Source organism: Lissotriton helveticus, chromosome 3_1, assembly GCF_964261635.1.
Source record: "Lissotriton helveticus chromosome 3_1, aLisHel1.1, whole genome shotgun sequence".
In the NCBI taxonomy this organism is placed as follows: Eukaryota; Metazoa; Chordata; class Amphibia; order Caudata; family Salamandridae; genus Lissotriton; species Lissotriton helveticus.
The window spans coordinates 1,047,394,410-1,047,408,486 of record NC_136061.1 but is presented as its reverse complement, the minus strand read 5'-3'; the positions used below and the strand labels follow the sequence as shown (position 1 = coordinate 1,047,408,486).

Genomic DNA, 14,077 nt, shown 5'->3' with positions numbered 1-14,077 from the left:
ATTCAATTTGAGATGGTTCCATGTCATCCACTGATCAATGGCTCTGAGGCAAATACAACTTTCAGAGTTTCCAATGTCTTTGGGGCTTTCCAGTTTAAGGAGTATTCATGTGTTATCTGCATAGTTATAGCATGTGAGGTGAAATTCATTGATCAATGCCGGTAATGACTTCATGTAGATATTAAAAAGAATGTGAGGGATGATAAAGCCTTGAGGGACCCCTGCTTTTGTGAAATACAGTTTGGATGAGAAAGGGAGAGTATGGATGTCCTTTGTTCTGTTTTGAAGGTAGGATGTGATTCAGTCGAGAGCAGTCCCCTCTATCCTGGCTTGGTAGAATCTTTGTATTAGACTGTCATTGTCAACTGTGTCAGAGGCAGCTGAGAGGTCCGAGAGAAGTAGTGCCGCAACCCCTATCTTGTCTACTGTGTTCTTAAGATCATCCCAGAGGGCGATGAGGTCAGATTCTGTGCCTCTTCCTGGATTGAATCCTGTTTGGAAGTCTGAAAGTATGGAGTTGACTTCAATGTATTGGAACATATGGGTGAATCCTGCTCTTTCTATCAGTTTGCCCAGGAAAGGTCCATTTGTAATTGGTCTGTAGTTGTTTGGGTCAAGTGGGTCCAGGTTTGTTTTCTTTAATAATGGGCATATGTATACTTTTTAAAGTCTTATGTCAATTATCGAACATTTAAAGAATTATTGATGATTCTTGTGGCAGCAGAAGTACTTAAAAGAATGCTCTTGAAGTTTTGTGGTGGACACGGGTCAGAATAGCCGCCAACAGGCCTGCTTGGTTTGACCAGATCCTTGAATTCACTTTGTGGTATTTGTTTCACGGACTTCAGAGACTGGGTTAGCCTACTCTTGGAGGGGTGTTTGGAAAGGAGTTTGTGCTGATGGTTTTCCTTTGTTTCAAATAGGAGTCCAACGTGTCTGCTTTGGTTGTGTAATGATTTGCCAATTTGCCTGTAAATTCTTGAGTAATGGGATGAGTTCCTTCTATGCATTTTGGTTTATGAAATGTGGTGAGAATTTTATAAAATTCTTTATTTGCACATTTAGCTTTTTTTTTTTTTTAAACAGACTTTATTGATAGATTGCACACATTCCGCAGAGCTCTGCATGCCAGAGATATCTGCAGGACAAATATACCACATCAATTGAGATGCAAGCAACTTTTCTTTTCTTTGATAAACAGACATAAATAAAGCAATACTAAGCACCCCCCTACCCTCCCCCGAACTCCCCCCACCCGGATCCCACCCACCCAAGTCGCACTAGGTCCGTCACGTGTCTCCTTCATATTACACATCGAAATGGCTACATGCATGCCCCTCTACCATGGCCCCTTCATGCTACCTCCGGAAGATCTTCCCGGTCCACCGGCGGCTCAAGCCTCCATTCCCATACAGATGTCTAACCCTCTCTTCCACCACACCACAGAGGGGGCTCGCTAATCCTTCCTCGCTCTAGCCATATATGTTTTGGCCAATGTGAGGCCCAGCAGCAGTAAATGCCTCTTGTAGACATTACCGCCCACCCCATCCATCACGTGCAATAAGCCTAACTGCAGTGTACGGGGGAGCTCCCACCCCAGAACCTCAGACATGCAATCCAGCACCCCCTCCAGAACCGATCTAGAGAGCCACAACTCCACACTGTGTGTATAAGCGTCTCCACTTCCTGGCCACATCTGAGACAGTCCGGAGACGCAACCAGCCCCGCCCGCCATAGCCGCTCCCTAGTGAAGTAAACTCTATGTAAATACTTAAATTGGATGAGCCGTAGGCGCATCGCTATGGCAGCACCCCTGGGGGCTGCCAACGCCTCACTTCAATCCTCCACATTTAGCATTTTATAATTCTGTGTGAATAGTACCCTTTTTATTTATCTTTTTTGATTGCTAACTTGTTATTTACGTTTCTGTAGGTGACTTTTGCCTTGATTGCTGTTTTTTTTGAGGCAGGTGCATTGCACCTTTCTAATTTGCTGTTTTATGTATTTTAGTTCTGCACTTCTCCAAGGTGCCTGTTTTCTTTTGCCCTGTTTTGTTGTTCTGAGTGGTATTAGGATATCAAAAACTTCATGTAGCTACTCATATGATTTTTTTACAGAATATATTGTGTCCAGATATGTGTTGGATGTTAGTTGTGTTTCTAAGTGTTCACAATTGAGTTTGCTCCATGGTTGATAGGTAGATGCATTTAAGGTGGGTTTAGGTGTGTTGCTTTGTGGTGTTTTATGTTGGAAAGCTAGCAAATGGTGGTCTGACCATATGACTAGAGTAATCGTTTGAAAGGTAACTACTTTTGGATTAGCAAAAAATGACATTTAAAATATGTGTGTGGGTTTGTGGGTGATCTGATGTAGGTTCAGTGTGTTTAGGCCAGTGATGATTGTTCTTGGATGGGGCATATTGGGTTTGTCAAACCAAATGTTTAGGTCACCAAGAATGCATAGGCTGGAGTGTAGTGTTATTAGGTTTGAAACTGTGTTTAGAAGTGTGTCTGGGAAAGTTGCATTGCTAGGTGGAGGTCTGTAAAGGAGTAGGAAGTTACAGGAGGAAGAAGGTGGAGGGTTGCATCTGGTGAAGGGGGGCTCACAACCTTTTTATGGAGACGTTGTGAGCTTTAGTGAGATTTATTGTTGGCTTGAATATAACAGCTAGTCCGCCTCCTCTTTTGCCTATACGATTTTTTGTGATAGTTTGATAGGCTAGGGAAACAGCTTCTTACAACACTGAAGCCATGTCATCTCCCAACCATGATTCAGTTATGAAGAGTAACTCAGGTTGAAGCTGAGCCTGAGCCGACTGGCGGCAGGGTAGGTCTACGAGTTTGAGCGTCTTGCATGCCTGGGCCCAATTGGCGTCCACAGTACCGCCGACGACTGTTGCCAGCAAACTTTGCCAACAGTTTTGATCTATCAAGAACATACAGGGTAGGTAGTTACCACCTTCCTTGGAGTAGATAGTTTTTATCTTGATCCTGAAGAAGTGTCCTGATTAATTTAACATTTGCGACACGAAACATGTTGATCACCCGAGAGTAGGACATATGCTACTAGACACTTAACTACTAGTTGGTTGCCCCTCTCTTTCTTTTAACTAGGCAGTTTACCTTTTGAATAAATACATGACTAGGACTAACTTACCTATTTTAACTTCACTTACCCCCTTACATCTACACGTACACTAGGCCTCCTACCTCCATGCACCCACCAGCAGGAACAAAAGATCCCCGACAAAGAGCCCCGGTTCCGGGTGCCCGCCAGGTATTGTAGCGCTGACCTGGCGAGGAGCAGGCTCAAATGATGAAGCATGACACCTAGCTTGCTAGGTGTGTGAGAGCCCTAGTTCCAACAAGGAGTTTCACCACTCCTTACTCCACTCACTTCTCAGACTCTGCTCGACCACACTACTTCCTTATGCTCTCCAACACTTTTACTGAGGAACCTTGTACTTCATTTGCACTTCAGTCTTCTCACGGCACGTGCCCTGGACCTCGTTAAATAAGCCCTCTGTCCCTCCCTTTGTTGATATATGGACTTTAACCTACCACATTGCACAGCATACTTGAGACCCTAAAATACCACATTGTATCTTGGAGACACTAACGAATTTCAATACACTGCAGTGGTGGCTGCCTCGGAATGGGGGTGGTAAGGCAGGATAGAGGGGAACTGATAAAAGATAGAAAACAAAATAAACGTACCTTCCCTTCACCGCAGCTGCCGCACCCGTCTCCTCCGTCCTCTTGCCCTGCACTGGCAGCACTGGAAGGAGACTCTCTCAGCCAATCACGAAGCTGCATGAGCTGCTTCATGATTGGTCTGAGCAGCCTGTTTGGCCATTCAGGCAGTGCTTGGGAGCCCGGGCATGTTTTCCATCTGGCTGTTGAACACAGCCAGGTGGAGAACATGCTAAATACGCATGAATGTTTGGCTGGTCCAAGAGGGCCAGCCAAACTTTCATGCGCACTTAGGGAGTGCACACCACTCCTCACTTTACTTAGCCCAGCCCGACCCGGCTCCAGTCCCGCACAGAAAAATAAAATGATAATAATGTCTTGTTATTATCATTTTCTTTTTGCACTGCTCAAACAGCAGTGGGGCGACGCTAATCCGCCTTAGCAGAGGAGCCACCACTGTATCCTCTAAATAGTACCCCAGCACATCAAAGTACATTCTAGGGACATTAACCTGCTACACTACACTACATCCTAGGGACACTAACATATCACAACGTTGCATCCATGGACAGTGCAGTCCCTCTTAGGGACACCAATGTGCCATCTTGCACCCTAGTCATTTTAACACCACATTGCAATGTATGTTAAGGACACTAAACCACTGCATGGTGTCCTGGGGATACTAACCAACCACGGTGCTCTGTATACTAGGTACACTGCAATCCATATAACACTAACCCACTACACTGCATTGCACATTTTATTAAGCCACCACACCACACTACATCCAGAAGACTCCAACCTTCCACGCTGCACTGCACCCTAGGGATGCTGGCACATTCAGTCCTACAGGCACTAACCTGCTACATCTCACTACATCCTAGAGACAATAATGTACCCCATGTCACTGTATCCTAAGTACAGTAACACTGCACTTGCACTGCATTATAGGGTGGCAAACCGACCACATTACAACACATATTTTAACAATATTAACACTCCAAGTTTCACTGCATCTTATATATACCTACCAATCATGCTACAGTGCATCATAGGGACTTTAAACAATTCGACAGCACTGCATCCTAGGAATACTAACTACCCAACCCTAAAATTGTTAACCTCCTACACTATATTCCATACCTGGAATGCAAACACACCAAACTGCATCTTCTGAACACACCGCACCACATCTTTGAGACAGTAAGCAAGTACAGTTATCAACAGAGCGCTCACCCACCTCGCTAAAGTATTTCATAGGGACAATCTCCCATTGCTTTCTAGGGGACCGATACTAAATTCTAGGGACACCAGTACATCATACTGCCCCTTTCAATGCCAAAGCACCAAAATATACCCATCCCAAGAGTGCTAATCAAGTACGGAACATTACATCCTCTGGATTCTAAGCCATCACCATGCACTGCATCTCAGGGTTCTAACCCTTCTGCAGCGCATCTCAGGCACCATGCTCTGCCTCATACAGACACTACCCCGTACCCTACGGATTCTAACAGCACACTATATAGGATCCACAAAATGTCAATGACATGCACAGTGATCTGGGAACATTAATTGCCCTCGCTGCACGGAATCCTTGGGATACTACATTGTACTGAGAACACTAGCCGACCATACGGCACTACATTATGGAAGTGGGCGTGCACTACACTCCAAAACATTGAATGAAAAATAACCGACCACACACAGCACTGCATTATAGTTAAATGTACCCATATCATGGGGCACTATCTGACCACAACAAATTGCATCCTAGGGTACTAAATCACCATAATAGCACTGAGCTCCTGAGGCGGAAGCCGGGAGCGAGATCTGTTTTTAATCTTTGAGTGTCACTGTTTAATACTTGTTTTTACTCACTCACCCTCTTCGCTCCTGATTTGTTACGCGCAGCGGACTTAGCGCTGACGCGGCACCTCAATTCAAACACTCCTTGCCGCCATTCCGGCAAGGCCGGAGGCTACGCCCCTTTTTCTGAGGCCACCCCCCCCCGCCGAGCATTACAAATAGACGCTGATTGCAAGCGCCTTCACTATAATAGCACTGAGCTCCTGAGGCGGAAGCCGGGAGCAAGATCTGTTTTTAATCTTTGAGTGTCACTGTTTAATACTTGTTTTTACTCACCCACCCTCTTCGCTCCTGATTTGTTTCGCGCAGCGGACTTAGCGCTGACGCAGCACCTCAACTCAAACACTCCTTGCCGCCATTCCGGCAAGGCCGGAGGCCACGCCCCTTTTTCTGAGCCAGGGCCTAGGGGCTCTCCACCATGCCCAGTCTATACAATACTCTTCTGCGCAGCTCCACAACCTCCAAGGCCCGTGGCCTCTGGATGACACGGTGTCCGTGCGCATCGGCAGGCTGGGACTGACAGCCCCACGCCTTCCTCCCCCTTCCCCCCCTCCCCCCTCCCTGGTCCTTCTTCCGACCTCCCTGCCCCTCCTGCGCCCACCACTCTCTCCGTTTACTACCTTAACACCAGGTCAGCAGTCAAGCACTGCCACAAACTCTTTATTTTATTGGACTTGCACAAACCGGATCTCCTATTTCTTACAGAGACTTGGTTCTGCGACAACTCCCTTCCCTCTCTGTTAGCTGCACTCCCTGCCTCATATTATGCCCTGCGCGCTGATCGACCCCCTGGCAAACCAGGCGGCGGCGTCGCTCTAATCGCCCGTAGAGAAATCTCCTTTCAGTCTTTAGCCTTCCCCCCTATTGGCTCATCAGACTTCCTAGTTGTCCGCTCATCCTCTTTTAGTATTCCGCTTACCTGCCTACTTGTGTACCGCCCCCCCCAACCATCTCAACTTTTTCTATCTGGCTTCCAAGATTTGGTGGCCACCTTAGCGGTCAACAATCTCTCCATCTTAGTCTTAGGAGACTTCAACTTTTGGCCCTCAGACCCCGCTGAATGCCCGACCTCCAAAGAATTCTCGGATACCCTTCGCTCCCTCAACTTTGACACTCACGTTCACTCCCCTACCCACATCCAGGGCCACATCCTTGACCAGATTTGGTCCCTCAATTGTCCAGTAGCCTCCCTGTCCATCTCCCCCTGTACCTGGTCTGATCACTTTTTGATGTCCTTTTCCCTACACCTTAACCCAGTCCCCAAGCCCTCTCTTCCCAAAAACACCTGGGCGCGCTCCTGGAACCAGGTGGATGTGGCCTCTCTGACCGCCACACTTTCCGCATCCAGTCCGGATCTCCATGGTTTGTCGTCCTTCGCACAAGCCGACTCCATTAACTCCTGGCTCCGAACAGGCTGCGATGCTGTCGCCCCTCTCAGGCGGGTTTCCTCCAGGCACGCGAACGACGCGAACCGTTGGTTCTATGAAGAAATTAAGGCCTTAAAACTCACTGTGCGCCGTGCTGAGCGGACCTGGAGGCGAGACTATTGCCCGAATCTTAAAACTCAGTATATCACCCTCCTGTCTCTGTATAAAAAAGCAATTTTGGCGACCAAGAAAGCTTACTTCTCTTCAAAAATCCTAGCCGCCGAAAGTCAGCCTAGAGAAATCTTCTCTATCGTGCATGACCTCGCCTACTCTGACAGAGCTACCCTCAAACCCTCCCCTTCCCAGGATTTGTGTGATTCCCTCAACACTTTTTTTCTGGACAAAATCTTTAACATCAAAGCAAACATTCTTCCTCCCCCCCCCCCTTCTTTTGTCGACCCCCAGTGTCAGTCAGCCGGGGCACGCCTTGACTCCTTTCCCCTTCTGACAGAAGAGTCCTTTCTTTCTCTTCTGCCTATGGTCAAATCAGGTTCCCCTTTGGACCCCTGTCCTGCTCACATTCTTAAGCACATCTATTCGGTGTGTGTGCAGCCTCCCCATACATTTCTCAACAGTTCACTGTCCCAGGGCATTGTTATTCCACCTCTCAAATCGGCCATCATCGTTCCTATCCTTAAAAAACCTGGCGCTGACCCTTCCGCTCCTGCCAACTACCGCCCCATCTCCTTATTGCCTTTTTTGGGGAAGGTATTGGAGCGCCACGTGACCAGAGCACTCAGTACCTTTGTGGAGGAGAACAGGGTGTTAGCCCCCCGTCAGGCTGGTTTCCGCCCCGCACACTCCACGGAGTCCGTGGTGCTTTCGGTCCTCGACAACCTCAGAGAGGGCATGGACACTAACCACCCCCAGGCCCTGATCCTCCTTGACCTCTCCGCCGCCTTTGACACGGTTGACCGCTCCATCTTACTTTCCCGTGTCAGGGCGGCGGGGATTGGAGGCTCGGCCTTGGTCTGGCTGTCCTCCTTCTTGAGGGACCGCACCCAGGCAGTGCGCCTGGGCGACTTCTCGGCGGACTTCCGCAGAGTACAATGCGGGGTCCCCAGGGCTCCTCCCTTTCCCCTCTTTTATTTAACTTGTACATTGCCCCTCTCATTTTTGCCCACCAACAAATGGAGGTCTCCGTCTACAACTATGCAGATGACCTTCAGCTTATTTTTACTTTGTCCCCGTCCCCTTCCCCTGAGTCCATGATCAGCTTCCAGTCTGTTATGACCTTCATCCGGGACTGGATGAATTACAACCACCTGAAGTTAAACCCAGACAAAACGGAGTTGGTTTTAACAGGTGGTTGCTCCAGTCCCTGGTCCTCTCTCTTTTGGCCCCCCTCCCTAGGTCCCCCCCTTCTCCATCCTCCTCTGTAAAAACTCTTGGGATTAAGCTGAATGATCAACTCACTCTGCACTCCCAAGTCAGTCTAGTGGTGTCCTCTTCTTTCCTCTCACTCCGCACCATCCGTAAAGTCTCTCGTTTTTTTTCTCTCTCTGCCCTCAAGCTCATAGTCCTGGCAATGGTAATCTCTCGTCTAGACTATGGCAACGCTCTATATTGTGGCTTGCCTGCTTATAGTCTGCGACGATTACAGCTGGTCCAAAACCAGGCTGCCCGCCTGGTTTACAACTTGGCCAAATTCCATCACGTCACTCCTCTCCTCAAGTCCTGGCACTGGCTCCCCATCCGAGAACGAGCTCTGTTCAAGATGGGCTGCATTACTTTTCAGTCCCGGGTCGGCGCAGCTCCCGCTTTTATCTCTTCGGAAATTAAAGCCTACGCCCCTGCCAGGGAACTGCGTTCATCCTCCCAACAACTGTTGACAGTTCCCCGTTTCAAGCGCAAAAAGTGGGGAGGTACGAAATTCTCCACACTTGCCCCTGCCTTTTGGAACTCTCTCCCCATTCACCTTAGATCTTCCACCCAATACTCACACTTCCGAAAGGCACTAAAAACGTTTCTTTTCTCACAAGCTTTCTTATCATAACGTTCTTATTTCTTTGCTTCCTCTTGATTTCCTGTCCTTTTGGGCTCAGTACTCTATAGCGCCATGAAACCGCCAGTGAATGCGCGCTTTATATATATTTTAAACTCAAACTCAACTGCTCTGCATCTTAAGGACACTATTGCATCACAGGGACCCACTACATTGTAGTAAATCCCGGGGATACTATTTCACCACTCTTAAAAGCATTGCAAGTTTACTAAGCCCTTGTACTACAGTGCTGCGTATGGATAATAACCCGCTACAGTGCACTGCATCCTTATGGTACTCCCTCTCCACACTGCATCCTAGAGCACTAACAGGCCACAATAAACTTCCTAGGGACACTAACTCACCACTTTGTAGATGCACTACACGGCATCCTAGGGACAGTGACCCATCACCGTCACCTTAGGAATACCAGCACAGTGCTCTGCACTTCATCTTGGAGATACTATCCCACTGAGTGGTGTCTTCAGAGTACCAACCCACTACATTGTGCTGCATCCTACATTAAACACTAAGAACAGTAACCCCACACTCTGCATTGCATTCCTTTAACCCACCACATCCAAAGGGCACTAACTACCACGCTGCACTGCATCCTGTTTGCACTAACCTTCCACATCTTACTGCATCCCGTGGACACCAATGCCTCACACTTCACTGCATCCTAAGGCACGCTGCACCCTTGGAAAACTAACCACCTGCATCTTTAGGAAACTAACCTACCACCTTGCATTAGTTCCCAAATCAATAACCCACCATACTGAACTGCTTCAAATGCGTTTTGCTTCACATGAACATTAACCCACTGCTTTATAAGGACACTACATTGCATCCTAGACCCACTGCACACCAAACTGCACCTTAAAGATACCACTAATGTTGAATTTGTAATAAAATAAGTGCTGGTGCTAAAAGTTTTCCGAAGGAGGTTACTGCCCACTTCTACCACTGGCACGGCCCTTTGCAACATGGGCATTTCCAACTGTGTTGGCACTAGTACCAGACACACCTGCAAGCAGTGACGACTGATGAACCTTTAAAGTGGTTGGGCATAATTACCTGCATTAAATAGCATTGTATGCAAAAGCCAAGGAAGCAAGCCCCATTTTTGTAAGGTTGTTTGGGTGTGTCCTCCCTGAGATTATATTTAAAAAAACAATGCCAAATGGTGAACTGTACGGCAGAATTTTCACATAAATAAACTTTAAAATAAATATGGTTAAGCATTAGTTATTGAGGAGCACTTATCAAATATTGCAATATATTGAGGTGTGCTAAGTAAAGGTTATATCCTAAAGCGGTTATTTGGACTTCACAAATGAAGACATCTTTGAAAAATGGCTGTGGATTTTTCAGTTTTTAGAGATACAGACTACTCTCAGGGTTTTGCTGTAAACAAGCATATGTGGCTTCCTCTAGACCCACATTTTGTCCAGGACTCACTGTGCTCTTTCAAGGTATGTACTCTCGATTTCAATTGTAAATCCACCTGTGCTCTTTCATGGCATGCGCCGACTATTTCTGTCATAAAGCCATAACATTCAGTGCAGGAGAGCAGAGAGCCCTGCCTACCACTAGTGGCTGCTAGCTTGGATTGGTGGCATGGTGCAAAACAATCCTTTTTTCAGTGGGCCACAGTTGATCAGATGGGTGAACATTGCTTCTTTATGCCACATAGAGCTGCGCATCTGCGGCTTTTATCTAGGCTGCAATTTTCTATTAAGCACAAGCATGATTTGCTGGGTTTGAGAAACATAACCAGTGTTTCTAGGAGCAGTGGCAGGCTTAAGTGTTGTAAAATTCATTATTTCCCATTTTGACCTAACACTAAAAAGAAATGTTTGCTGGCCATTTTTACTGCGTTTCTTATGGAATAGAACACCCTCAAACCTCCCACAAGATAATCTAACTCAGAGATGTAAACATTTTAGTCAAGCTTTTGGTTCCCAGATCAAGCTTGTGCAGGAGAGGAGGCAAACGATAAAGCTCTTGTGCAATCTGATTTTTAATTCTGCTTCACTAAATGGCAGATTCTGTTGCCTCCCTGTAACGGGGCACTCAGGCTTCGAATTTTGGTCACTGTGGCATACCACCGTAAACATACTTGTATGTTTAAACTTTGTATATGTTTTAGTTGTTAACCATTAATATTTTCTTTATGAATTTGAAAAGTGATACCCTAAAAATATAAGAGCTGATTCAGAACGCTTTGGAGTACCCTTTCTCCCAAACTGATTGTCAGCCTGCTTCATTTAGAGTCAGCCGTACTGTAAGTATTCTGTCGCCGGAACCCCCTTTGGGTTAGTCGATGGAATGCTTCCTCCGACATCTCAACGGGGTAGGGGCCATCAAAGGAAGGACATTACGTTGTCCGCTTCATTTAGGATGGAGGGTGTAAATCCTCTTTTTCTTGTCCATCACCGTCAGGAAAAACCCTGTAATAAGAGACAGAAAAAAAACATTAATGACCCCCATGGCCTGGGAGAAATGGTCTTGCCTTGGCTTCTGGAAAATTAAAATATAGGACGTTCAACAGAGAAACTGTGTCGGCTATCTGTGATGGAATAGTTGGGAATAGCTGAGGAAAAGTAGGCGCCGCCATTAAAGCCACATATTGTATCGTAAATACATCACTTCTATGGGGTAAAAGTCAAATATTGGGCCAAACATGCTGTGATGTAACTATTATAGCTGAATTGCGGCTATGCTAGACATTGTAAATTCAGTTCCTCGTGAACCTGTGTGGATTGTGTCCATGATATTTTTATTTTATACCTAGATATCCTTAACAGCTGGTACGTGTTTGACAATCATTGAAGTGAAAATGAGAGTGCAAACTAATTTATTACTGATTTGTTCTTGTGTGTATACAGGTGTTGGGAACGCCACTGCCTGTGTCCTGCATGATGTCATCTATGTCACTGGTGGTCACTATGGTTATAGAGGAAGCTGTACATATGATAAAGTTCAATGCTACCGGCCTGATATCAATGAATGGAGCACAGTCACCACCAGTCCACATCCAGGTAAAGTTCCCTTGGCTAATGTACAGTTTGGGATTCTTTCTCCTTCTCTGTTTGATTTCATAAAACCTTCTGCTATGATGTACTGTCATGTAGAAAAGGTAAGTTTTGCCCGATCATTTGTCATTTTATCTTGCAAAGCTCATCTTTTGGAAGGTGTTGAGTTGGTTATAGTCATTCTCTTTTCTCTTATTCGTGTTTTATTTTTCCAGACGTTAAGCTGGCTTGCAATTTAGTTCATGTTGAAAGCCAACAAACCAGGGACAAATGGTGATAATGGGCAACAGAGCATCACCCTACCACCCTGAGGGGAGAGGCAAGAAGATAATTAAAAAAAAATGCCATGCAGTTGGAACGAAATCACTGCTTGCTGCTCTCTTATTTTTTTTAATGGAGCAGCTGTGATTAACTCTGCAGACGTCCTGCTGCACATGTGCCAACTGGGCAAGGTGTTCTCCGACCTGTAGGCAGAAGCTACAGTAGTGATATCATGACAGAGTGTGCGCCAAAATAGAAGGCCTTGGATAAGGTTGCTTTTCGGGCGCATCGTGGCCCTGGGAGGAGTTAACAGAGCTCCATTCATTTCAATGGCAAGGTTCAGAGCAGCTGATAGGGAGGATGAGATAATGGGTGGTAACAATTTAATAGTCATCACAAGAAGGGGTGGACTGTGGGGGACGTGCAGCTGGCTGCTCTCTTAGTTCCTCTCGTGTTGTGTGCTTTCACGAAGCTGAGCCTGAGCCGTTTCTCTTAAGAGGGCACCTCTCTCATCTTATTGGTTGCAGCGAAGGCCCAAAAGAGTACAGGTTGGCATGTACGTTCCCTTTGTACTGTGATTATCCAGGATTCCGTAATTTTTTTCTTTTGCTTCCCAGTCTCTGCGCACATGCAATTTGTATGGCATGCACAAAGTAAACCCCTGCATTATACCATGGACACATAATGTCACCGCTCTGTATACAGTGAACCAACCCACCATGCACTTTGTACATTGTCATCAAAGAATCACAGGATATAGAGCCTGTGCCGAGACTCGAACACTGCTTAGTGCTAATTTTCTTTTTGTCTTAGAACCTCCGGTCCACCTCGTGCGTTGTCGTGTCCACTCAAGTATGACAACATGGTAAAGCGTGCACCCTGGGCCCTCGGCACAGGCTGCTCCCGGCTCTTAGTGTATAGGCTGCTTCCTTTGAATTAATCCACATTTCATTGTGCAGAGATATTACTTCAGTGCCCGGATTGTGTTTACCCGACAGTGCTGCGCCGTCTGTAGCGTGGGATAAAAGAGTCCCGCTCTGCATATGGCGCATGGGCAGCATGACTATTGTATCAGTACAGACTAACAGTGGCACTGCTCTGTGTTCTGCTCTGGGCACCAGCATATTGTAAATAGCTAAGATGCATATCAGCAAGTTTCGAAGGATGGGCAATGACAGACTTAAAATGCTGTAGTAGATCTGACATTAAAAAAAAAGACAGGGGGCAAGTACGCAGCCTTGTTTAAGGCCATTACAAGTTTACATTTTTTGGGACAAAGTAAAACCATCACCTAGTTTAACCTTAATCCAAGTATTAGTATACAAGAGTATTATAGCATCCAGCAACTATTGGGGAATACCCCATCCTGTTTTTGCCATGATAATGCTCGTGGCACTAAACCGAAGGCTGCTTTTAAATCTATAAAATGAATGGATGCTGTTTTTTTAAAACAGCCCGCTCAACTAATAAAGTATGGGCCAACAAATTAGTAATTGTAGATTGACCCTTATGAAACCCTGTCTGGTTAGTTGGGATTAATTCCCGCAGTTCTTAATCAGTCAGTAACCAGGAAGCAAAAACCTTAGTTTCTACATCAGTTAAAGCAATTAATCGATAATTGGCAGGATTTTCCACTGGGCCGATTTTAAAAATTGTCTGTACAATGCTTCCTGGCCAGAACTCAGGGCGATATTCAGTGCCCATACCAAATTAAAAACGTTGGTCCAGGAGCCCCATTTCATCTGTGCCAACATAAAAGGGTAGCTGTTTCAGTACTGCTTATAAAACCCAAGTGTGAGTCCGGAT

The 14,077-nt window shown here is 46.2% G+C and overlaps 1 protein-coding gene and 1 long non-coding RNA gene across 3 annotated transcripts in view; one reads left to right on the top strand and one right to left on the bottom strand.

Moving 5' to 3' along the window:
• KLHL23 (kelch like family member 23) overlaps window positions 1-14,077 on the top strand; it is a 130,474-nt gene that overhangs the window by 107,922 nt on the left and 8,475 nt on the right. For both annotated transcript variants that reach the window (XM_078681602.1, XM_078681604.1), the window contains exon 3: window positions 11,864-12,016. In XM_078681602.1, the coding sequence (XP_078537728.1) occupies window positions 11,864-12,016 (153 nt within the window). The remainder of the gene's footprint in view (window positions 1-11,863; window positions 12,017-14,077) is intronic.
• The window catches only part of LOC144823250 (uncharacterized), a 36,414-nt gene continuing 33,314 nt past the window's right edge, over window positions 10,978-14,077 (bottom strand). The window contains exon 2 of the long non-coding RNA XR_013608758.1: window positions 10,978-11,425. This is a non-coding gene — a long non-coding RNA (uncharacterized LOC144823250). The remainder of the gene's footprint in view (window positions 11,426-14,077) is intronic.